Raw genomic sequence first — 24,775 nt, 5'->3', positions numbered from 1 at the left:
AGTTTTAAAACATGCATACACAATGACTACATCCCATTTCTGCATCTTGAAAGTATCTGAAAGTCATCAGGGAGGACAACAGTTTTTAAATAAAGCCTTAGGATATGATAACAATGCATTTAGTCCTTCAGTGAAAAAACAATTAGGCCAGAATGCAACAGAGAAAGAGTTACCTAATCCACCCTGTGAATATATAAGTTCTTTATACTCTTTAGTGAGCACAGATCTTAAGAGTAAGATTGCTGGACTACTTTTTAAAAAAGTGTTGTTGCCTGTAGGTGGGGAATGTACCAGAATATGAAGAAGCTTTATTATATAATTTATGTTAAAACCAAAATTAGATTAATCTGCATGGTTATCATTCATAACTATAAATCTAAATTTAAATTAGAGGAAAAGGGGCCTTTTTCATCATACAATGATTTGGTTTTATGGCACTTGGTAGTATAGTTATGCTGGAGACGTGCTTCTCAATATTAATAAATCATACTGGCACCAGTAGCTTGAATTACCTTCCCTCCACCTCCCTTGTACACTGCTAGAATCATGCTAATTTTTTTTTTTTCTTTCACATTCAGTTTATAGACCATCTTATGGTACCATATCTCTAAAACATGTTGCCAAGTCCTTACCAATTGGCTTCCTTGGGAAGAAACCTATGACAGCCTCACCACAAACTATTAATTTCATACTTCCACATATCATTTACCCCCTAGTGAACACTACAACATACATTATTACAATTTAAGATGCAGGTTTGGTCCTGGAAGGAAAGTGAGCACTTATTGTTAGTCAAGTAACTCCCGTGTAAAACCCAAGGCTTATAATCAGGGAAATAAAAAGTATGGAGGAACGACATTTTACAGGGCTCAACTTGTGAATTTAGAAGTAGGGAGTGGGCACATTTTGTAGTTCAAGATGAAATGACAACAGGTTTTCTTGCTACACCTTGATTTTTCACATTGCTTACTTCAGTCACCTGAATTTGTGGTTATTTGTTGATGGAATATTTAATGCATTATTTATGATATACTCAAACTGATTTAGGTAGCTGTTATATTTCACTTTTTGAATAGTTCCAATAAAAAAACCAATGAAGTAGGGGTTTTTATAATCTTTTTTAATCTTGGAATAAATCTCCTTTACTTGCTTTAGACCTTTCCTAGAGGAGAGCTACAGAAATATGTTCCAGATATATATGCACTGTCTGAAGCAAGTCAACATCTTAGTAGTATCTTTGGACTTTATACATAACACTTCTCAATATGCATCCTTTCTCCTTCTCAATTTACACTCATTAACTTTCAGGCACAACAGAGCCTTGATTGCACATATCATAATCATACAAAATACCACGTTGACTGAAAATGTGTCATGTCCAAGGTTCCATAACTGTTTTGTAAATTCCCTCATTTATTCAAATCTATTATTTGTCTCAGTGCTACATGGCTATCTGAGACTGCACTGATGAGTAGCCATCCAGAACATGCATCACTTGGGTACCCTGGTTTACTGAATTTCTCAGTTCAGAAAACACTGTGTCAGGTGTGGGGTGGAAGTGCAAGGGTATTACCAAAGCTCCCACCACTACACTCAGCAGGTACAGATCTCTGCTACTGCAAAAATCAGTTGATTAGGGCTGTAACACCACCAGGAAGTTATGCAACTTTTTATAAATACACCTAATTTTAGCAGGCAGCTCTTACAATTGTAGAATCATTTAGATTGGAAAAGAACTTTAAGATCACTGAGTCCAACTTTTAACTCAGCACTGCCAAGTCCACAACTAAGCCATGTCCCTAAATGTCACGTCTACAGGTCTGTAAAACACCTCCAGGAATAGAGACTCAACCACTTCCCTGGGCAGCCTGTTCTGAGTTGTGATCATCCTTTCAGTAAGGACATTTTTCTTAATATTCAAGCTAAACCTTCCTGGCACACTGCTAACTCATGTTCAGCTGGGAATTGACCAGCATCTCCAGGTCCTTTTCTGTCAGACAGCTTTCCAACCACCCTTCTTCCAGCCTGTAGCATTGCATAGAGTTGTGACCCAAGTGCCCAGCACCTGGCCTTGTTGAACCTCAGACAATTGGCCTCAGCCCATTGATCCAGCCTGTCCAGGTACCTCTGTGGAACCTTCTACTCCCTAGCAGACCAACACTCCTCCCCAACTTGGTGTTGTCTGTGAGCTGAATGAGGGCACACTTGATCTCCTCCAGATCATTGATAAAATATTTAAACAGTACTGAGCCCTGGGGAAACTACTGACTAGCCACCAGCTAGGTGCAATTCCATTCACCACCAGCTCTCTGGGACTGGCAGTCAGTTTTTAACCCAGCAAAGAGTACACCCACCCTCACCATGGGAAGCCAGGTTCTCTAGGAGAATGCTGTGGGAGAAAGTATTAAGAGCTTTACTGAAGTCTTGATAGACAACATCCACAGCCTTTCCCTGACACACTAAGTGGATCAGTTTTTCTCAGAAGGAGTCCAGGTTGATCAGGCAGAATCTTCCTTTTTGAAAACCCCTGCTGGCTGGGCCTGATTCCCTGTTTGTCCTGTACATGTTGCATGGCGGCACTCGAGATGATCTGGTCCATGACCTTGCCTGGCTCTGAGGTCAGGCTGACAGGTCTGTAGGGAAGCTCCTTCTGGCCCTTCCTGTAGATGTGTGTCACATTATCCAACTTCCACTGACCTGGGACCTCCCCTGTTAGCCAGGGCTGCTGGTAAATGATTGGAAGTGGCTTGGTGAGCTCTTCTGCCAGCTCTCTCTATTGGGTTGACTCCCATAGACTCGTGGGTGTCTCAGTTGCACAGCAGGTCACTGACATTGGAATCTTCCTTCTGTTCCCTATCCCTGTCTCCCAGCTCAAGGTGCTGGGGGACCCTGAGGCCAACTGATCTTAATATTAAAGACTGAGGCAAAGAAGTCATTAAGTTACCTCAGATTCTTCCTTATCCTTCATCACTGTATTTTATCCCTTCATCCAATAAAGGATGGCTATTCTCCTTAGCCCTCATTTTGTTGCTTTCTTGTCACAAAGTTACATGGTCTGCAGAGAAAGGGAGCCAGCTATGACATGAGCCAATTTTTCACAAGAACCCTAGGCCAACCAGCTGGGACACCTATTTCTGTACCATTTCATCCAGAACTGGCAGATTTTTGCAGTAAGCTCCTCTTCAATTCCAAGTGAAAAAAGAGACAGCTATCTATACTGCCATTTATAGAATAAGCTACACATTAAGAAAAAAAAATACTTAACACTTTCTAGAGGAATCGTAAATGATGTGCATGTTCCTTTCCAATTCTCTTTTTATATGGAATGAAAAGCATTTAAAAATATTTGGCAATATCCCCTTTTGAAGTCTTAACAAACTTATTTATTTATAAATCATAAAAATCATTAAGTATGACAAAAGCCAATCAGATTGATTATAACACTTTTTCCATACACCTTAGAAGCATACAACACTAAGAATATTTCATTCTAAAAAAACACACAAAAATACAACTTCTGATTTTCTCCCCATTCTGCTTCTACTGGTATCCACCTAGCAAAACATTTGGTTGTTCTGCTTTGACTTTCATGCCCATATTTTAAAAAAGAAAATGTTCTTGTTTTTAATAAGTGAACTTGATTCAACAGTAAGCTATTTTTCACAGGCAAATATACTGGACTTAATAGTATTTAAATCTCATGGTTTAGGTCAATTATGAGGAAAATACACTTTAATTTGTTGTCATTTTCATAACTGAAAAGATAAGACTTATCAACGATGAATCTCAAATGATTAATTTTAAATTTTTAAATTAAATTATCTTTATGTACTCCAAAAAAATTATCTTACAGGAAAACGCAAAATATAGGCCAACTCCAGCAAGAACAGATTCAATATAGCAATATATGAAGAGGTGAATACATTTGCTAAGGATATGAGTCCCCAAAGAAAGTGAAACACAAAGAAAATAGGTTGTAAGAAGATCATTAAAAAAGAAATACACCTGAGCTAATAATGGATGCATTAAATACATACGTACAAGGTAATCAAGTTTAAAAAAAAATTGCAGTGTTCTCTGCCACGATCATCACTGATCTAAAACATGGTACAGATTAAAAGTTGGAAGCAGAGCTGATTTCACATATAGAAAAGCTCAAAGGGATAAGTATGGTAAGTGCAACCCATAAAAAGATAGCAAATAAACATTGCAGAAGCCCAAATAAACTGTGGGAAGCCAGGTTCTCCCGGAGAATACTGTGGGAGAAAGTATCAAGACCTTTACTAAAGTCTTGGACTTTAGCAATGGACTGGTAGTAATGCGTAAGAATTCCTATATTAAGTATATTAAGGCTTAACGAAGTCTAAAACTGAGCCTCTGTCAATTGGTGCTGCCCAACACCATGGGTATCAGAGCAGGGAAGGAGAACAGGGCTGCTGCAGAGTTTGGGAAGGACTGGGGGCAGAGCAGGGCAGAGCTGTGCCTTCAACCCCAGAGCCTCAGGCACTTCCACCTGGCCACAGCCCCCAGTTTACAGTTATGTACCAGCTGCCTTCCCTTAACAAACAAACAAACAAACAAACATATTGGCAGCATTTAAGCTTATTTATGTGGTATTACAAAGAATGAACCCAACAACTGCTCAGCTTTACTCTATAGGTCATCAATTGCTACAGAAGCACTACGCTTCAACACCAGTGGGTGCCTGGATCAACTGCACCTCCACAAGATGTATTTCAGAGAAAACTGTGCTAGACACTTTTGGAACATGGCATTTAGGAGACAAGTAAGATAGGAAAGAAGCAGTAGTAATGACCTCCTGCTGTTTCAGGGTGGGTGGGCTGAAATAGATGACCCAGCATCTCTGAGGAGCCTTAAAACACATGCACTTATGGAATCTTCCCACCAGGTTCAAACCCTTAAAGCAGAGTGATTTTGCTGGCAATGACACCAAGAAGAAAGAAAAAAAAAGTTTCTTTTCTATTCTTATTATAATTCAGATTTTTCTGAGCAGAATTCATGAAGCCACAAAAACTTTCCTGAGCTGAAATATGATCTTAAAAATGTGTCGTTTTCTTGCTTCATGGATTTCTTTAATGCAGAACTGTTGCTCATATATCTAGATTGTCCCTAAAATCCTTGCATTATCAAGGAACTTCCATAAGATGCATTACAAGTTACATACTTCAAAAAGGTAATTTCACTATAAAACTTTGAAGACCCATTATTTTAATCTCAATCAGGTTGCATAAATCCTATACCTAATTTCCATACAGCTTCTGATGGCTGCTTAAAGCAATACAACAGTAGACAGCTCTGTTTAGACTATTTAACTATGGCAGAGCAGTGCGTTTTTCCATTCACAGTGTTGGCAGCCCTTGTCACTGAGACTGAAGAAAAAAATTCCTCTACATCTCAAGCACACAGAAGGAGAGTCTTATTCTGAAGTGGTAAAGAGATTCTTACTGACTTCAATGTCAGTAAGAAAATGGTATTAAATTACAATTTGCAAAGTAGATATCTCTTTAATGAAATTAATGGGATTTTTGCTGGTGAGTTCATGGAAATGAAGATTTCATGTTATATTAAATGGCACTACTATGTCATATATATCCAAACCCAGACCCCACACTGTGGAAAAACATGTTATACATATAATGGATCACTAGGAATAGCTATATATCTCTATTTTGTACTTTGCTGCTCACAACAGGACAAGGCAGGTTGCTGGGGTTTTTTTGATTGTTTTTATTGGGTTGTTTTTTATTGTTTTTTTAAAAATAAAACTATTTAAGGACCTTTTAAAACTTGGATGAGACAGACAGTGGTTTTTGAAGGTCAGAAATAACATGTCTTCTGGCTAAATTAATTAGAAACCAAAACACTTTCAAACATGAAGGACACTTACAAGACTTCTGAATCAAGCTGAGATGACTCTTTGCAATCTGTTCTAAGACTTCCCAGTGTGCTGAAAGCTGTACACACTCTTGTTAAAAAGGGCACCTATACCCTCCTAACAAGTTTACTGATTGCATCCCAAAATTTCAATTGCTAGTGTATCACATGCAGATTGATCCAAAAAAGCCTCTAAAACACCCAAACCCCTGCACCTGGTATGTACAACCATTAACAACTGCATTTGGGACTTTTTCATCTCTGCATATAAAACAGTAAGTTAGTAGTGAGTTTTAATTTTAAGCTAATTTTTCATTATGGACTTCCTGTATGCTCTCCAACCTGTATGACTTGGCATTGGTATTTATCTCTCTGCTGGATTCTGCAGCCTTCTGCAGCCAACCTGCAGTGACAGTTATCTCTTAATTAATACTCTACATGCAAGTGGAACTACCAAAAAATGCTGTTGTACAGCATACAAAGAACAATTATTTATAACCAACACAGGTTTCTTTATCTACTTATACCAGAATCAACCACTGTAGCTACTGTGAAGACCTCCCCAAGGAAATACATGCATAGACAGTCTTCCAAATATATACACGTATATAAAATAAGACTGTATAAATCCATCTACAGTGAAAAATATTGCAGTGAGAAGAAACTAGATGCCAAGAACTCTTTTAAAAATAAATGCTTTTAAATGCATTGAAATAATGCTTGTGATATACTGTGGATTTTCCATTTGTGTTTTGCTTTATTTGTAAGCATAATGGATAGTGAATGACCTTTTCACCCATGAATTGTGAGGTGCACTTTCTCCTTCTGAGTGCTGATGAACTGTGCCTTCATGTCAGATGCGAACTTTAAACACAAATTACATCTACTTTTCCTGTATTTCCTCAAAAAGTTAGCACTTCTAAACAAAACAGATGCATTATGTTGACATGTATTCTAACTCACCAAGTTGAAACTACTATAGAATGTGAAAGCTAAAAGTTTGCAAGACCATAATCAAAGGACATTGATTTGAAAAACAAAAGTAATCCAAATACTGGCCTGAAATATTGTAATTTGGTTTTTTTTCCTCTTTTAAGTATAGTAAAATAACCAGACTGTAATATAAAACTGGTAATTATCTTCTAAAAGAGAGAAAGATTTCTTAAGAAAAATGGTTATGCCTTAGAACTGAAACACATTTCTGAAGCAAACACTTTATGTTTTGAAGCATTTTGGTTGTTCCAAAAAGTTAACAGCTGCTGCTCAGCAGATTGTTAAATGAAAAGGAGTGCCCTGTTCTTACAGAGGTCAGACTGCATGACCACAACAGCTCTGTCTTCAATCCTGAGTTCAGGCAGTGCTGATTTTTGCTTTAAATGGGAGTTTTGTCTGTAAAGAAATTGCAGAATCTGAGCTTTAACTGTCAGAGTATCCTAACCGAAATGCATAGCTCTCACTTCTCACTAAAAAAAAAAAGGGTTTTTTTACTATTATTGTTTTCAATAGGGATCACCTTATAAATTCAGCGCCAGGTGCAAAGCAAAGGTCCACTCACCTAGGCAGAAAGTCCATAAGCTGAAGCAAAACCTCAAGCATCTCTAGCATCCAGGGTTTATTTTTAAGGAGCTATTCTGCTCAGCTCAACTGATTCTCCAGTTTATTTTCCCCAGTATTAATTAAAAGTGGGCATGCATAATACTGGAATGCAACAGAGAGCTATTTTCAGAAGAGTGAAAATCTTCATTCTACTCAGAAAATCATTTTAAGTGATAGGTCTCTGTATTTTTAGAAAAACATTCCTCTTTTTTGGGGGGATGGGGGTGCAGTTTTGGACAGAAGCAAGCTGAAACCAACGCCAGATTGCAAAATATTCCGATTAACTCCTATCTTCACTTGAGACGTAGAAGTTCTCACATGAAAATGTCACCTCTCCATTTAGAGCATCTGCTGGGATTCAGACTCCTCTGCCTTGTGATGGGAGTCTCTTACAGCACAGCCAGGACAAGGAGACACCAGCTCAACCACCAACCCAGCTGTACAAGTCGCACACTCGCCCTTTTAGCCCAGCCAAGTACCACTTGCAACCAACTTGCAGGCCCTGGCAGCCAGCACACAGTAGCTGGAGCATCACAGCCAAAAGGTCTCCAATGGCGTGTAGCACTTGGACTGTGCACTCAGGGAAGCTCCTGGGGACCTCATCTGGGTCCTGTGTAACTTGGCCACAGACCTGGCCCTTTCCTACCACCACAGTTGGTGCTTGCTCAAGGGTGGCCAAGAGCTGCATGGTTGCTCTACACGCAGGCACACGTGCACAGCTGTGCACCTGTGCAATGCAGAAGGCACCCGTGCATGGCCAATCACTTCTGCCTCAGTCAGAGCCCTACATGGCTGTGCACATCTGCCCGGGCCTCCTGCTTCACTGACCACTATGTGGGGGCAGGGAAAAGGCAGGAGAGATCTCTAGGGTAGTGGGAATGTGCAACCAGTCATTCTTTCTACTTGCTAATCTTTGATTCACAGCAAAACAAACTAAGCATTATGCAGTGCTGTAAGAAAGAAACCATCCCTTCTCAAAAACCTGCCAGGATTTTCATGTTCAAAAAACCCAAACTATAAACACGCCACAGACACAAGCTAAAACCAGGGAAAAAAAAAACCCACCAGGGCTTTTTCTTTTTCCTGCATTTCCAGAAATGGAACCAAGCGTCAAAAATGGAGCAGCTGGCAGACACTATAATCAATGTAGGAAGGATAGCCACTCTGAGTCTGTCTTGTATTCACTCAGCAATGATGCTGAAGTGTTTACCAAGTTTCCACTCCCAATCCTGACCTTTGTAAAAGACTAATTTTTCTGGATGCTGATACTCTTTCAGATGACAATTCATAAAGAGTAATCACCTATAAAAGTAACCTTTGAAGAAATCTTTTGTTCTTCCTATCCATGACTTTTTATTATTAGAGGTGAAGTGGATTGAGCCATGTCACATCTGGTTTATCATTCTTCCAACGTGACTCAGTGATAGTCAATAGACTTCGTATTTTCACAGTTGCTCTGGGCTAAATTGGGGGGAAGAAAATATCTTTTTGGAATAGGACAGGAAATGCATCTTGAAGAAACAAAATAACGTGAAGATTTTTTTGGAAGGGAGTGGGAGAGAGGCTTCTTAAAGCAGAAATAAACCTTCTGAGAATGATTCCCAAATCATTCAGTTTTTAGAATCAGGTAATTTCCCACCCTCATTCCTGCCACTCCTGTAAGCAGCATAAAGGAGTGAAATCAAATACTAATTAACTAAATTTGGTTTTCTTAATTTTACTGGGTCCTATATGAGAAAACCAATCTAAGAAATGACAGGGATACCAGTTCTGCCTGCTTTTGGTACCAGTGTGGCCACTGCCATGCAGTCTGCCATAAAGGGAACAACATCTTTGAAAAAAAAAATCCAGAGAACCTCTTAATGACATCAAATTGCTTCTGCTTGCAGACCAAGAATATGTCTCGTTTTCACAGAAGGAAACATAGCAATTTAAAGAGATTTTGATAGATGTGAACAAAGAGCAACAAACTGCTGAAGAAGAGTTCTATAAACCTTACTTACAAAAATAATCCTATTTTTTATTATTCCCAAGAATCACAGAATATTCTGAGTTGGAAGAAACCCACAAGGATCACCAAGCCTGTCTCAATTAAATGGCCCATATGGGAATCAAACCCATGACCTTGGTGTTATTAGCACCATGCTCTAACCAATTAGTTCTTTTAGTGTGGTTATTTATATCCCTGTGAGCTGTGTTTTTTGGATTGTAGCTATTTCAAAAGACAGAGCTGTGGCATTGCAAAAGAAAAGGAGAAGAAGGAGGAGAAGGAGAAGAAGGCAGGATACAGTGACTGCTGCCATCTTCACCAGGCTTCTGATTGCAAGCTGCCCCAGACAGTGGCACACACTCCCCCATGAGCTCTGTGTGCCCCTCAGCATGGCTCAGCAGGGACCAGCACAATGTCGAGCAGCCATCAGAATGAGCAGCACTACTGCCAGAGCCTTCCAGCTGCACTAGAACATCATGCTGCTGCTCCCTGCCTTCTCCCAATAAACTGAGGCAAAGCAATAAAATTTCCCATAATACTAAAGAATCACACCATGCCTACAAAAGCACACATTTAGCAGTGATAAAGGAGAAATCAGTCCTGCCAATGAAACATCAAACTTACCTAACCAGCGGTGATGTCTTGAAGGGCCTGAAGGTAACACTACAAATTCAGGTATTTTTGTTAGTTCCTTGTTGCTTCATTATCAAAAGCTCTTCCCTTCCTGCAGCACTTTCAAGTTCTATTTCTTGTTAGGGCTTTTTTCTGCTACATTAAATGTAACTCCTTAACAATGGAATTTTGGGGAGGGGATGAATTAGAGAATTACCAGAAAATTATTGACTGTTGTCTCACACAGTACCACTCTCACAAGCAACGGGACATTTACTGGACATTGATGTCTCATTACATCTAGTATGTAATTTATTTCTCTGCTGGAAGAGAACTTATCAGTTTTGCCCATGTGGAGAAAATGTTTCTACTTTAGAAACAAATAGACCACCACTGGCAAGAAGCTGGAAAGCTTAAATGAAAACCCACTGCATGATCACTGAAGTCAGCTCACTACCAAAGCTGCTAAGGCAGCAGTGTTGAAATGGGCCAGAGGTGGCATTTTGGGGCCAGATTTTTGACAAAACCTCGTTGAGGAATTACTTAGAAAACCAAGAACAATAAAATCTATATGGTACTGAGAACTGAGAGATATCTGGACTCTGTATTTATGTGTCTCTGGAAGTTCAGTGTTAAACAAAAACCCCACAAAGTCCCTTATTTTTGCCTTAATATATAAGCAGTAATGTATTAGCTGATGAGCAAATTTTGTCAAGTGCTACAACGTTGCATATTTTTAGTCACACTTCCACTCTAAGAAATTATTGCTATCTAAAATAGAATGTATTTTGACTATTTATATAAACCCTTTATTTTATAGCTTTTAATTTTTTTACATTTTATCTGTGTTTACACTTGGCAGGACTGGATAAGTGCTCTAGTAATATGTACAATTTAAAACCATAAATTTAAAATAGGGTTAGTTATTCATACAAGTTCAAAAGAATACAGACTTAGCAGTTCTTAAACAAATATACAAACCCCTCACATTAGCTTCGGTAGGTCAGAAAGTGCTGAATGGAGGTAAAAAAATATCTTTGGCCTCAGACTAAACACAGAAAATTTCAGTCCAAAAGTGCTTTTCATAAAGTTATGAGCTGATGAACAAAAGGGTGTTCTAATAAAGTTTAATGAAATATTAGCTACAAAATCCAGCAGTAATATCATAATCTTTATTTCTTTGCCAAGTCGACCACTTCAGAATAGCAAAAACTGAAGTAAAGCAAACCACACCAGTTACCGTGAAGAGGTTTTATCTCAAAGAAAATAGAAAAGGACCAAAAGATTTGGGGAAAATTCCAAAATAGAGAAAATACTTGTTTATGCTTAAGTGGAGCCAACCCTCTTTACCAAGCTGCTTCCAGAATCCTTGGGCCTTGGTCCAGGGACAAGGGACACGCCAGCTAGGACACCCATATCTGCCAGCAGGCAGAGGTTATCCATCTCTTTGAAAAGAGATGAAAGGAAATTGCTGTCTGAGTGCTTTGTAAACTCTGAAACAACTGCTCTTCAGTTAAACAGTAGGATTGCCAGTAGAAGATCTACAAATCTCTGAGTTCCTGAAAAATTATTAATGTTGACATATTCTACTTTCAAGATGCCCCCTCAGTACCAGTAAAAGCTGCCAGATGAAAACCAGTTATTACACAGAAAGCATTTAGAACAACTGGTCTGGAAGCCCTGTCCTGTAAAACTAAAATTCCCCACACACATTATGGCACGTGCTTTCCAAGACTCTCCACACCCTCCTACCAACCTTTATGAATCGCTACTGCCAAAACATCTACCAAAGTACTTACTGATAAGAAAAGACATGAACAAATTTCTTACTTGACTAGGCTTTTTTCTCTTCTAAAATAGACACTTTTTAACAGGTTCTTGGCCAAGATTACATGCCTTTTTTATGAAAAGATATAATGCAACCAATTATGAAAGCAGCTCCTGAGAAACCCAACTAATGGCTTGACTTGGTCTGCATTCATATCAACACAAAATAACTAATTTTATATGATGCTTCATAGTGCAGCACTATGTAAGGAAGAGATTATGCAGGAACGCTTAAAAGACGTTCATTCTGAAATGATCACATGTCATAAAATGCACTTTATAAACATGGAGAAAAAAAGAAACACAGAATTGAAACCATCTTTACCCACATTTCATTAATTTTGTTCTTTGGCATGTTAATGCCTAACACGCATACAGTTTTCTGGTGCAGTTGCTGTTACTACACAGAACTTAAATCAGCCTCCTACTTAACATCATGGTTTCTACATGAAGAGATAAAGACAAACAATAGTCTTAGCTCTCTTGCTCAGTTATCTGAGATGCCTTTTTTTTGTGTTTTGTATGTGTTTGTTATTTATCTTTGAGATATGGTAGTGCTCAAAATATTCATTCATTATATGTTTTCTGATGCAGCTACCACAGCCTGCAAAGTCAATTCTTGGTCAGAATCTTTACATGCACAAGCAGAAAACAAATCACAGGATACCTCAAAGTCAGATCCTGTGACTAGAGGAGGCTGTTAATCAATGCAGTTTAATACAAAGCCTTCTGCCACACTGATGGTAAGATTATATGTGCTGAGGTGAGCAGGCAGTGATATTAAGAACCACACACAAATTTCTTCTGAATAAAAATGATGCATTAGCCCGTAATATTTGTCAGCCTATACAAACTCTCAGGAATCCAACTTTCACTGCAAGTGTCTTTTTTGATCTATTTACTTCAGAAGATGTGGTATGAACGATAGCATAATAAGTTTTACTATGTTTTAGGCATAAATGACTCATACATCATTCCATTTGAAAGAAAAAATCCTAACATGCAATACGATATGTTACTGCAGCTGCTCCATGGGAATAACAACATATCCATTTGGAAGGAAAATACATTTATGAAAATGCCTGATTAGCAGAAAAAGCAGCAAACAATTCATTAGAAACAATAATACACAACTGCTTTTTTGATGTTTTTATGGTCACAGTGTCTTTTCATGGAATCTATTGGATTAAATGCATTCAGATCTTCCCTTCCCACCCCCAGCTCAAAATAGTCTTCATTGATGTTATCTATAAAAACAAAACAAAAAAACAGCCTTTGAAGGAGGGGTTGTCATGTGAGTTGAATGTAAAGTTTACTGGACAGAGTGCATCAAATTATCTTCTTACTTCAGGCATCTCCTACCAGGATCCGAGTGTGAGGGCAGGAGTGTATGTTCTCTCTCCTGTTTGCTTTGCAAAATACTGTATTTTTATCTTGCATGCCTCCTATCCCCTGCAAAGGTTATGAACTGAATGCTGCAAATCTGTCAGGCAACAAACCTCTGAGAACTGCACAATATATGTGAAGTCAAGGCAGCGCCACCTGCACCTGTGACCTCCTAAAGACAAGGCTTCCCAATGTCTTGGCCTTCCCTTTTACAACTAAGGAAATCTCTACCTTCTTCCTTAGTTTTTTATTTACTTAATGGACACTTTATTTTCCATCACATCACAATTAAAAAGCTTCAGATACCTTTTCTGTTACAAATTCAATAATTTCTTCCACTAAAATACCATTAAAAATTATCAAGACAAGAACGTGTTGGCATGTTGATTGTAGCACTAGTTAATGAATTATGCCATTTAATGTAAACCACAAGCATACTAAAATAAATGTATAAATTATTTACAGCGCTTTGGGACATGCATATGGGATAACATAAAGACACAGGTAATATTGGTAATGTCATTGCTTACTTTTCAAGCGAACTCAAGACATGTTTAAAAACCAATAGGCTAAGTAGACACAGTTGGGCAGCTCTCATGGACTGTCCCACAACCACTCACCAATACGAACTGCTGACTCTTCAACACCAGAAGACACCCAGAAGTACCTTTATTCCCACCTGCTACTGAAGAGGTATCTCAGATGGTATCCCCAACTTTGGGGTGATGTAAGGGTGACAAATCAGCAGAGACAGCAGCTAACCAGAGAAAAGATACTTGAATGTTTTGCTTGATTCAGGCCAGAGGATTAAGTCTGTCTCCTACCTTCCAGGTGAGTGCCCCAGCTAATAAGCCTGCAGCTAATAGCAGAGCAACTTGTTCTCCCTCTTTTATTTTTCATTAAAATCTGAAGAACTGTGTTTAGTTCCTCATCAAGATGAATGCCAAGCCTGCTGAATTTTTCATGACACTGAATTCTTGTTCTCCTGCCAGCCCTAGTTATGTGTGAACATTTCAGACTCCCTCAGGCATTTATTTTACTACAGAGTCCTGAAATACTTAAGTCTATTAAGACCTAAAATAAACAGGCAAAAAGGAGGAATCTGCTAGTTGATCTTCCAGTCTACATTTTAGGTAGCCAGTGCCTACACTAGTGAAGTTCAGAAATTACTCTCAGTCTCACCAGTGAAATGATGGTACATTTAGCAACACACACATCAAGCCATGTCAGCTACCACAGTGGGGTTCAGCTCCACACCACAGCAAGAGCAGCACTGTCTGCAGGCTGTAAAGATCCAGCCAAGTAGGGTGGATCCAGAAAAGCTGGATTTACTAAACTACACACAATGGCTATTCTGCATGTGCATTACCTCTGGGTTTGTGCCCAAAGCAGTCCCTGCCTGCTCCCTTGCTGCCAGGAAAGAGGACAGCTTGGAGCAGACTATGACTGAAGAATAATTCACACTACTTGGCCTTGGTTACCCTCGTCACCAAAAGCCTTTCTGGATCAGAAAGCATGCTGGCTGTGAGTTAGGCTGGCCTGCTGCTGCGCATTGAAGAAGTGGGAGCTTGAGGAAAGGAGGCCAATCATCAAAAGACTTCAGTGAGGACTTGAAGGGCAGCAGACAACTGACTGAATTAACCACGATTGCAAATCTTTCTGTCACACAGGCTGTGACTTGTGCCTCCCTAAACTCCCTGAAAGAAAACTCAGAAAAAAATTCCCTACATAAATTATCTGGATTTTAAGTCACCTACTGAAATAATTTCACAGTCACTCCCAGTTTAACTGTGCATTCTGTAGCTGCTCTCTCCATAGGAGGTCTGAAAATAGATCAAGCTTTGTTGCTTATCTTGAGGTCTCTTACACACTACAGAAACTCCAAGAGCACTTCCATCCACAATGCTTCATTATTATTGCTATAATCATTGGGATTATATACTTAGAAAGGAAGTACAAATGGCCAGTTTGTGGCCAGAAAAAACCAAGCCTGATATCAGATCTAAATATCGATATTGTTGTCTTAGAGAAACTCCATGCATGTGTCAAAAAGTATGTATGGATATACACAAGTCTTATGTTTGATATGCTATGTACGAAGAAGGCAATGTTAGTACTAAATCAGCTGTCATGAACTGCTGGTATGCTAGTATGCATCTACAGCTCATGCCTGTCCCTGGCATATCTTCAGAAATCTCTGAAGACCAGACCATCCTCTACATAATGCCTCTTATCATCCATACTTCAACTTTCACTTTTCTGGTTTTTTTGTTTTGTTTTGTTTTTTTCTAAGCACTTTGTCTCTTCTTCTATATCCATTTTGTTTGAAGCACACTTTAAAAACTCTCTTATTTAAGAGTTTCTCTCCTACACTTTTTCAAATTTTTTTTATATAGCTGTTAGTCCTTAGGAGACCAATGCTCAAGATCCCTGTAATGAACTAGATTTAACATGGCTGTAATGTGTCTCTGTAATCCTGGCAGGTGATGCTGCCTAAAAGCACAACCTAAGATGAAAGGCCTCAAAGCTTTTTGTCATTCAGACCTGCGAGGAATTTTTTTCCTCAATACAAAATCTGACAGCAGGGTCTTGCCAATGTCCAAGCACTGATATCCAACTTGTTCTTTGCCCTGTTTCTGATACTGCCAAAATACTGCCAAAGAGATCTTTCAGAAGGCAAAACCAAAAGGATTTCCCCAGACAAATGAATACAGTGGGGAGAGATGTGGTGAAATCTTCCTGAAACCTGCAATTCTGTAAAGTGCACATACTTAGCATTAAAAAAGTAGGCTTGGACTAGAACTTGACAGTTCTTTTACACGCTATTTCCTTGTGCTAGTGAGGAATTATGATGGTACTTCAGTTTTCTGGTCTGTCCACAGTAATTCTCAACAGTGAAAGACAAAAATCACTATCAAGCAGTCCCACGTAAGTGGGAGTAAGCAGGAGTGAGTCCCGCGTAAACAGTTCTCAGTCCTACAGGTAAATTTTCATTTAATCATTGCCTGCCAAACTGTTTACATTAAATGTACATCATGTTAGTTCCATGTATTATTTGTAAAATTCATTTTATCTCATTAACTAGTGATTTTTGCCCTGTTTTTCTCCCTCTTCACCTCACCTACTTTCACCTTGACAAACTGAAAATATGCCAATATAAAAATTGTTTCTTCCTATAATTGGCAAAGTCTTTATGCATAACTGGAAAAATGCTGTAATCCCAGTTACAACAGTATTCTTTTCTCATTCCTCCAATGTGAGCATAATGGAAGTATCAGCTTGAGTGGCGTGTCTGTGATGAATCAGATCTCATGCCCCTGAACGCCCATGGCAGAAGAAAAAGGGAATCTGTCATTTCTCCCACTGAGGACTGACAGGATGTGAAACACAGAGGAGAGGGAAGTCGGAGGATCAGAGCTGCCAGTTTTCCCATCATATGGGACTCTATAAAGGACCACAAAGCCCATTTCCCTAAGATAAAAACACAAGAACAGTCTCTTGCTCTGCCTCCATGGACTGAGTGGGACAGAGATGTCCTCAGCAGAGCTCTGCAGTAAAATCATGGCTATGCTTCCACAGATACCTGAAAGCTTTACTGCTCTTTGCTTTCAAGAAGCAAAAGGACCTGCTGTCAAGGATTTCACCTGCAATACTCTTCTGCCTTGTGGAGTAAGAACTCCACTTAAGGGAGTTAAGAGCTCAGAAACTTGATGGAGTCAACATTTAAGCCTAGTGTGACTAAAACCCATTTCCAAATCCCTAAAATCTGAATATATAATACAAACACTGAAATAGCTTTGTCCAAAGAAATGGTAGATTGTGACCCCAAAAGTATCCTTAAGTCACTTTTTTTATTCAGCTTTGAATGGGAGCTGCGTAATGAGGAATGTCAAATGAATATTCGCCCAAAATTAAATATGACAAAAGCTTCTTTCAGAAACCACACATGGTGCTGTCACACATTTATTACCCACGAGCTAAAATTTGTCTAATATAATTTAAGATTGACAATTACTGATAAAGGCCATACATATTTTCAATAAAAATAAATTGCCAAAATTAAAAATACTGCTTCCTTTCTAGAGGACCACGGTTTGAAATAACATCTCAGATTTATATAACTGAAACAACAACTCTATAAATTTTCAGGATTTAGAGAATTTTCTTCTCTGTGAATGAAACCTTACCGTTTCTTCAGCTGTTTGCATTATTCTATCAAACACCAAACAGAAGACTTGCAATTTTTAAATCCAGCTTTTAACAACTGATCTGGTTTTAATTTATGATTAAAATTATTTTTATTATGTAAGTGGGAACAAGGAACTCTTTACTGAGTGCTACGAAAGTATGGGGAAAAAGACACTAAATTTTTCTGTGAATGAAGTAAGAAATGGCTGGCACTAGACAGCATTCACCTGAGAGTGCAAACTGAATAGGGAGAATAACTGAATTACTAATGATTATCCCTCTCCACAGTGCCTTACTACCTGAGGTCTCCAATGTGGCTAATGTGCTGCCAAATCCTAATACAGGTTCCAGAGAAGCTCCAAGGGAACCGCAACCTGCAAACCTGATATCTGGATGCTAGTGAAGTTAATAGAAACTATAATAGCAAAAAGACTAAGTGGGCCCTAAGTGGGGTCTAAGAAGAATCAAATTTGAGTTTTCATTAAGTGAAATCTTACAAAATTAACCCAATTCTTTAAATAGCTTAAACAAACATGTGAAACCAGTGATCCAGTCAATCAATTTCAAAAAAGCTTTTAATAAGTACTTTACTAAAGACTTTTAAAGAAACTAAGCACCCATGGCAAAACAGAGGTCTCTGCGCAGCAGCATGACTGGTTAAGAGACATAACCAGAAATTAGGGGTAAATGGTCAAACCTGCATAGTGAAGGAAGCCTACCAGTGAAATACCACAGGGATCTGCACTGCGATCTGCTCCTCCTCCCATACCTGTAATTGACCCGGAAAGGTAGCTGAGCACTGAAGCAACCGTTTGCAGATGATACCAATTTATTCATGGCACTACGGATGAGGGCAAGTGGTGAAGAATCACAGGACCTTATGAAATTGAGTGACTAGACAATGGAATGGTAAATTAAATTCAGTGTGGATAAGTGTAGAGTGATGCACATGGGAAAATATAACCTTAACTTCACATGTACTGTGATGGGCTCTGAGCTGAACATTATCGCTCAGGAGTGAGACCTTGAGGTTACAATAAATAGTGCCATCAAAATGTCAGCTCAGTGCTCAGCTGCCAAAAGAAAGCAGCCCAAATATTAGGTATTGTTAGGAGCTGAACAGGAAGCGAAGCAGAGAACACAATTATGCCACTTTGTAATGTCACTCAGTTCACACACTGTCTCTTCTTCCACTGATATGTTTTGGGGACATGGTTCATCATTGAGTATTTTGTGTTTACTTTTACAGAGATTGGAGCAAAACAGAAAGCATCTTAAAACAGAAGAGTGACCTGTAATTAGGGGGACAAAGACAGCAGTTTCAACACTGCCTGCATCTCAGTTTCACAAGAGTTCTTCTCTGAGGCTGTGTCCAAAACTCAAAGAGACAGGATCTTCTATGTACTTGCAGATAAACCATTCAAAAAAGAGGTTGATGAATTACACACATACAACCAATGAGCTTTATTATAAGGCATTGCTATGCATTAAAAACTTAGCTACTGCTAAGTGCACAAGCTTTACCCAGTACTTGAAATCCCTGGGAAAGGACAAGTTTGAAGATTTGCCTTCACTCCAGCAGTATACAGCCAACTAAAATAATTTTGCCATGTCATCTTGAAGTGACAAGGTTTTAAGCCTTAAGGGTTAGTACAAGTGTACCAACAATAGGGTAAGTAAAAACAATTTAAACTAAAATTTTTCCAAGTCTTGTGTTACTCCCTGCTCTATTTTCCTCCTTTTCTTCCCTATCAGACAGCCTGCTCAAGATGCTGCTGGAACCAGTCTTTTGGTGCTTGACAATAGAAAATCACTTTTACCTACTGAGGCCCTGTAACAGGGAACAACTAAATTATGTCTAGGCCTTGAGATTTCTAGCTAATCTCTACACATCTCTACTACATCTTCTTCTTGCTTTTATAAGAAAGGGTTTGCCTGTGTGCTAATGAGGAGTTATTACTTGTATCTTTGTCTAATTTTATGAGCCACGAGAATGTTCTGGTTTTCATTTGGATTGCTGCACATCAGACACAAATTCTGTCAGTAGTGGCTACCTATAGTGTATCCTCTATTTACTTGCATAAAATATTGCCTGTTTACTTCATGTATTCCCACTCTTGTGTTTAGGAGAAATATATTCTCACCACAATCTATAACCACCCTTTATAGTAGCTTTGCCTATCATGTAATAGAATAAATACATAAAGACAGAGAATACATTGAAAGAAAAAGCAGTGTTGTGAAAATTAGTTATCACATAATTTTAAACTCATAAATGCATCAAATATGAACATGAGTATTTTTCAACAAGAAATGAAGCTATGGGGGGTATTTAATTAGTTTAAACTGTTAGCTAAGAGTTGCTGCAGATGGACAAATAACACATTTAAATCAGACCAAGTTGCAAATTATTTTTTGCCTTTGTTTTAGCCCTACATTTCACTAAAAATCCCTTAGTGATTATTTCCATTCAAAAGTTATAGTGTTACCCTATGAAATATTTATTTTTTTTATTCTTTCCCTACAGCTGTAATTTTCTACTGTTGAAGTAATTGAAGTTTCTTTCTTTTTCAAAGACACTTTTCAATTTGTGCTGTCCAAGCATGTCTTAAAGACACATCATGAAGGACACCAGCAGGATGGGCTCTGAAAATGTAAGTTATCTCAACTAACAAAAAAGCTTCTACAGAAATAAACAGTATGATCTTAATTAAACCAGAATGAAGAAAGTGAAGTAAATATTAGCTGGTAGCCAAACAATAAAAATTTCAGTCACCACAAGTAAACGAGAATCAATCAAACCTCTCACAGAATGCCTCCAGTATTCTTAAGACAAGGCACAGAATTAGTGAAGCTGTGACAGGATGCAGACTGAACTCAAGGCAGGCACATCAACTCACTAACTCAAGCTCTGTGTCCATCTATCAGTTGAGACGACATTTCGGCAAGACTGCAGTTAACCAAAGAAAACCAAAATCAGGCAACACCACTTCTCTGTCTGTCTCTCTCTTCTGCTGCCCACAACAAATTAAGTCACTATCTGTCTCCTGAAGTGACAGAAGAAACATTAATTAATCACAGAAACCCTTAGATCACTAGATAAATCATTCTGTTGACCCCATGTTGTTTTTGAAGGGCAGGGCTAAGTTGCTGCAGCTACAGCTGCTGCCTTTGAGCACTGGCAGTAGCACTGGGCAGCTACAGATCACCGGCAGAACAGGTGAGGAGCAAAATAGCAGCCAGCCCTTTAAAAGTCCTAAGGCACCCTGAAACTTTAATTCTGTCGTGAAGTTAGAAAAGACTGAATAAATGAAGTTTTCAGAAAGCCATTCTAACAGAATTCCTCATTACAAGTCTAATTACAAGCTGTCTTTATAATGCACACCTGACAACATCGTGAAAAGCGCTTTGCTTTAAAGGTCAGCAGAACTAAAAGAACAATTTGCTATTTATAGTAACAGGTGAACTTTTCTTATTTGGCTGCTTAAGCAGCCAACCCTTGAGTTGAATGTAATTAGGGAGGGGATATTCAATTTACAGTATCCACAAGTAATGATAATTACACTGGTTCAAAAAAGCTGTTGGTAAGCATAAGAAACCTTTGTAATTACATCCCGTTTCCAAAATTACTTGAGCACTGTGAACTCGAAGCATTTCAGCAAATGAAGGCCAAGGCTCATAAAGGAGAGCTACGGCACTTTAAAAGCTGCACTGTTTAACATAATGAGCCGCCCGACCGGAGGGGGATCGCAGAACGCGCTCCGTAACTCACCCCGACAGCCCACGCCATCTCCTTCCTGCTCACAAACATCCATTAAGAAAAACATAAGTCGGCTCCCTCACTGCCTCCTTGCCATCCTCCGCCAGCATTGCTCAGCTCCCCTCGCAGAGTGGCCCCGGGAGCCAGCCCATGGCAGTGTGCTGGGCTTCGGGAGCCGGGCTCGGGCTGCCGATCCTGCCACGCTCAGGAGAGCGCTGGCGCTGCGAGCAAGGAAACGCCGCCGTGTCCCCCCCGCCGCCAGCCCCGCGAGTACAGCAGATCAGCTCGGTCAGCAATCCGCCAGGACAAGGTGAAAAATAAACAAATAGCCGCGTTCACGGCAGCCGCGGTGATCGCTCTCCGGAAGATTATTCAGGCATTATGAGGGAGATGGTATTAAACGCTGCCACTTGCAGCTTCACGGCTCTCTGCGTATTCGCATCAGCCTGGGATGAGCACTTAAGGAGTATCATCAGAGAGCTCGCCCAGCTGAGCATCTTCCATTATGTTTTTGTCTTAAAAGGAGATAGCAGGAACCTCTCTGCCTGACAGGCAAAAGGCTTGTCATAATTCATTAATAACACAGCCTTGTTCAGGTTTCCTTCAATGAAATCAGGCAGGCATCCTATGAAGAAAATGCTGAGCGAACAACAGCTTCTCCAGACACAATGCAATAAACTTGCCAGTACTTGGCACCATTTGGTGTCTGAGACAAGGATGACCAACGCTATTCGACAAGACCTGTCAGAGTCCCTTAAGGCTCCTAGAAAAGAAACTCAAAAATCCAAACAGTAATTCCTCAGCAGGATGCAATTCACTGCTTGGAAGCAAAAACTTCACATTTCGGCTGCAGAGATAAATGTACCAGTCTGCTTTTGCTATGCTCAGGGTAAAGCTGGCAATTTACTCTGAGGAACTGATTTCATCCAAAGGGAAAAAAGCAAGAAGAGGTGTGGTAACAAGCAACAACTACAATATCAGATAACTGCAAAAATTAACAAGACTATCACTAGTCTTCCATCTTTTTTTTTTCCTTTGTCTAGTACGCATCCATTCATACAGCACGATACACCTGTTATATTTAATTGAGTCTCATGTACTTCCTCCTAAGAGATCGGTTCCATCATGAAAAAAATGAAGAAAGGTACTCAGACTTGTATTTGATCTACTAGCTTTTCATACACTCACATTGCCTCACATGACAAAATAATCTAGTAATACAGCCAGTACATGCCATCCCAGTGTAGAGCATTTGTTATGATCCAAGTTTTAAACAGCCTTCAGCATAAAAACTTGTACTAAAAATTTTATATTTACTATGACAGGTTTTCTGGGTTTCCATTTGATTTTTAAAAGATGCTTTATCATCATGCAACAGAAGCAGTCCAAACATATCTAAATTAATTTTGTACAATTAGTAAAAGCAAAGAATGTACTGACAATGGTTAATTAATAATTTTAGAATATCTGTATTACAAAATCATCTTTTTTGTAATAAAGTAGGCTCAGGTAATTTGTAAAAAGCACAATATTATAGCTTCCCTAAGCTCCTTAGTGTTTTACTTAGGCATGATAATTTATTTTGAGTGCAATATCTGTCATTAAAAGTGTGGCTTATAAACATTACTAGAAACAGCTCTTATTAGCATGTCTAGAGATCACTGTATTTGAGCAGAATGTAACTGATTGAACAGAAATCAATAAAGGTATTTAATGATTTCACGAGAAAAATAAATGACCCTCACACCCCTAATGGATTAATGTCACTTATGTGCAACACATTGCATAATGCTGACATAGAGCTACTCAAAGCAGTGTCACTTTTCATATGAGTGCCTTAAAACCTTATCAAAGGGAAACTGTGTTTTAATGCTATTTCAGATGCCTCTTTTGAGAGGATTTTTACAATCCCATTTCATAAAGCAGAAAGCATGATCTGAATTGTTACAAGTAGCTTTTGTCATTGGCACATGTACTAGGTCACCCTCTGAAGTTAGCTAGTGAATGAAATCCTGAACACAGGAGGAGGGTAACACTTTGAAACATTACTCAAACCACTTGTTTATTGTCAGCTTTCATCTCTCAGTACACCTTTACCTTTATATCTGAATCTTCCACTAATTACCAAGAACATGCTCTGCTAGGGAAGGGAATCTGCTCCTCACGGTCAGTACTACAGCACGAGCTAGACAAACTGCACAGCTCCCCAATATGCTTCTTGGGAATCCAAACAGAGGCAAGAGATAATCTAAATGACAGAGTAAATGCCATTAAATAAATGCTTGCCTCTCAGCCATTTAGGCGACCTCTCAGATCTCTTAAGAACATGAGTATCTGTCTGTCCATCTTCAATACACTGCTTTTTTATCCCATTTTACATCTATTCACTAAAAAGCAACCGTGGGTCAAAGCAAACCATTTCATGGTCTCGCTCCTTTATTTTCACTTTAGCAGACTGAAGACGAAAATATGCAGTATTTACTTGGTATTTCTTCAGTGACATGAAAGCTCCTCTTTGGGAAAGAAATGAGCCAAATTCAACATGTCACCATGCACTAAGCAGGCTTCGCCATGACCAGGCTGCCTTTACAATTCCTTTATAGTAAACCCAAACATAACTGGGGGGAGCTGATGTTCAATTTTCTTCTTCGATTTGCCATATTATCTACCATAATTTTTTTTTGCGCAACGCAAAGAAGTGAAAATGACTTAAAGAAACTAAAACCATTTTCCTAAAGATAATACAGTCCCAGCTTTCATACACAGTTTTCACCTGAAGAAATGGGGAAAAAACTCTCTTCAGATAAATCAGGGAGGCAAATGCAAAAGCGTTTTCTGACTGACTTGAACGTTTCCTTATTTCTCCCCAAAGGATATAAAAACTACTCCAGTAAATGTAGCATCATAATTGGCTATAATTGACTCCATCCTTCAATTTTTAAGGCAATCTATAAAATATGGATCGTTTTGTCAACTGGGAGACAATTTTGTGACACCACACTGTTTATCTCAGTACAGTGATCTCAGCTGCACTTGATATCATTTGTTACCACTCAGACTACCTTATTTTGGCTGTAATCCTGCACCTCTCTACATTTAATGCACTGCACACTAGTTAGCTCCAACACCAAATGCTTTGAGTGCTACCAAAGGGAATTAATTGCCAAAGATCATTGTTATAGGGGATATCAGTAGCAACAATACAGCAGCAGGTGAAGCACAAGCAAGCAAGCTCTGTTCCAATCCATCAGTGTACTTCATCCTATTCTGTCATTCTGCCATCTCACAACTTATTGCACATGAATCAGAAGGGATGGGGGACAGAAGAAAAATGCAAAGTTTAACTGCTTTGCTGCTGTTTTTCTATTACACCTGCCATTTTATTGAATTTACAGCATTTTAAGGTAAACTTGTAACACTCTGGCCATACAGACTGTAATGACATCATAGCAGTTTTGCACCAGACTCTTAGGTCACAGGACTATGATGACCAGTGAATGGAAATGACCACATCTGGCCAT

The 24,775-nt window shown here is 39.0% G+C and overlaps 1 protein-coding gene across 12 annotated transcripts in view; it reads right to left on the bottom strand.

Moving 5' to 3' along the window:
* TENM3 (teneurin transmembrane protein 3) overlaps positions 1-24,775 on the bottom strand; it is a 350,102-nt gene that overhangs the window by 174,723 nt on the left and 150,604 nt on the right. The window contains exon 1 of one of the 12 annotated variants that reach the window (XM_033513526.1): positions 21,267-21,451. The exons of the other annotated variants lie outside the window; for them this stretch is intronic. Coding sequence (XP_033369417.1) covers positions 21,267-21,321 — 55 coding nt within the window. The 5' untranslated portion in view covers positions 21,322-21,451. Of the gene's footprint in view, positions 1-21,266; positions 21,452-24,775 lie in introns of those variants that run through there. 12 annotated transcript variants of the gene reach the window in all.

This window comes from Parus major, chromosome 4 (assembly GCF_001522545.3).
Source record: "Parus major isolate Abel chromosome 4, Parus_major1.1, whole genome shotgun sequence".
Taxonomy (NCBI): domain Eukaryota; kingdom Metazoa; phylum Chordata; class Aves; order Passeriformes; family Paridae; genus Parus; species Parus major.
The sequence above is the reverse complement of the archived record's forward strand: the minus strand, read 5'-3'. Positions and strand labels throughout refer to the sequence as shown.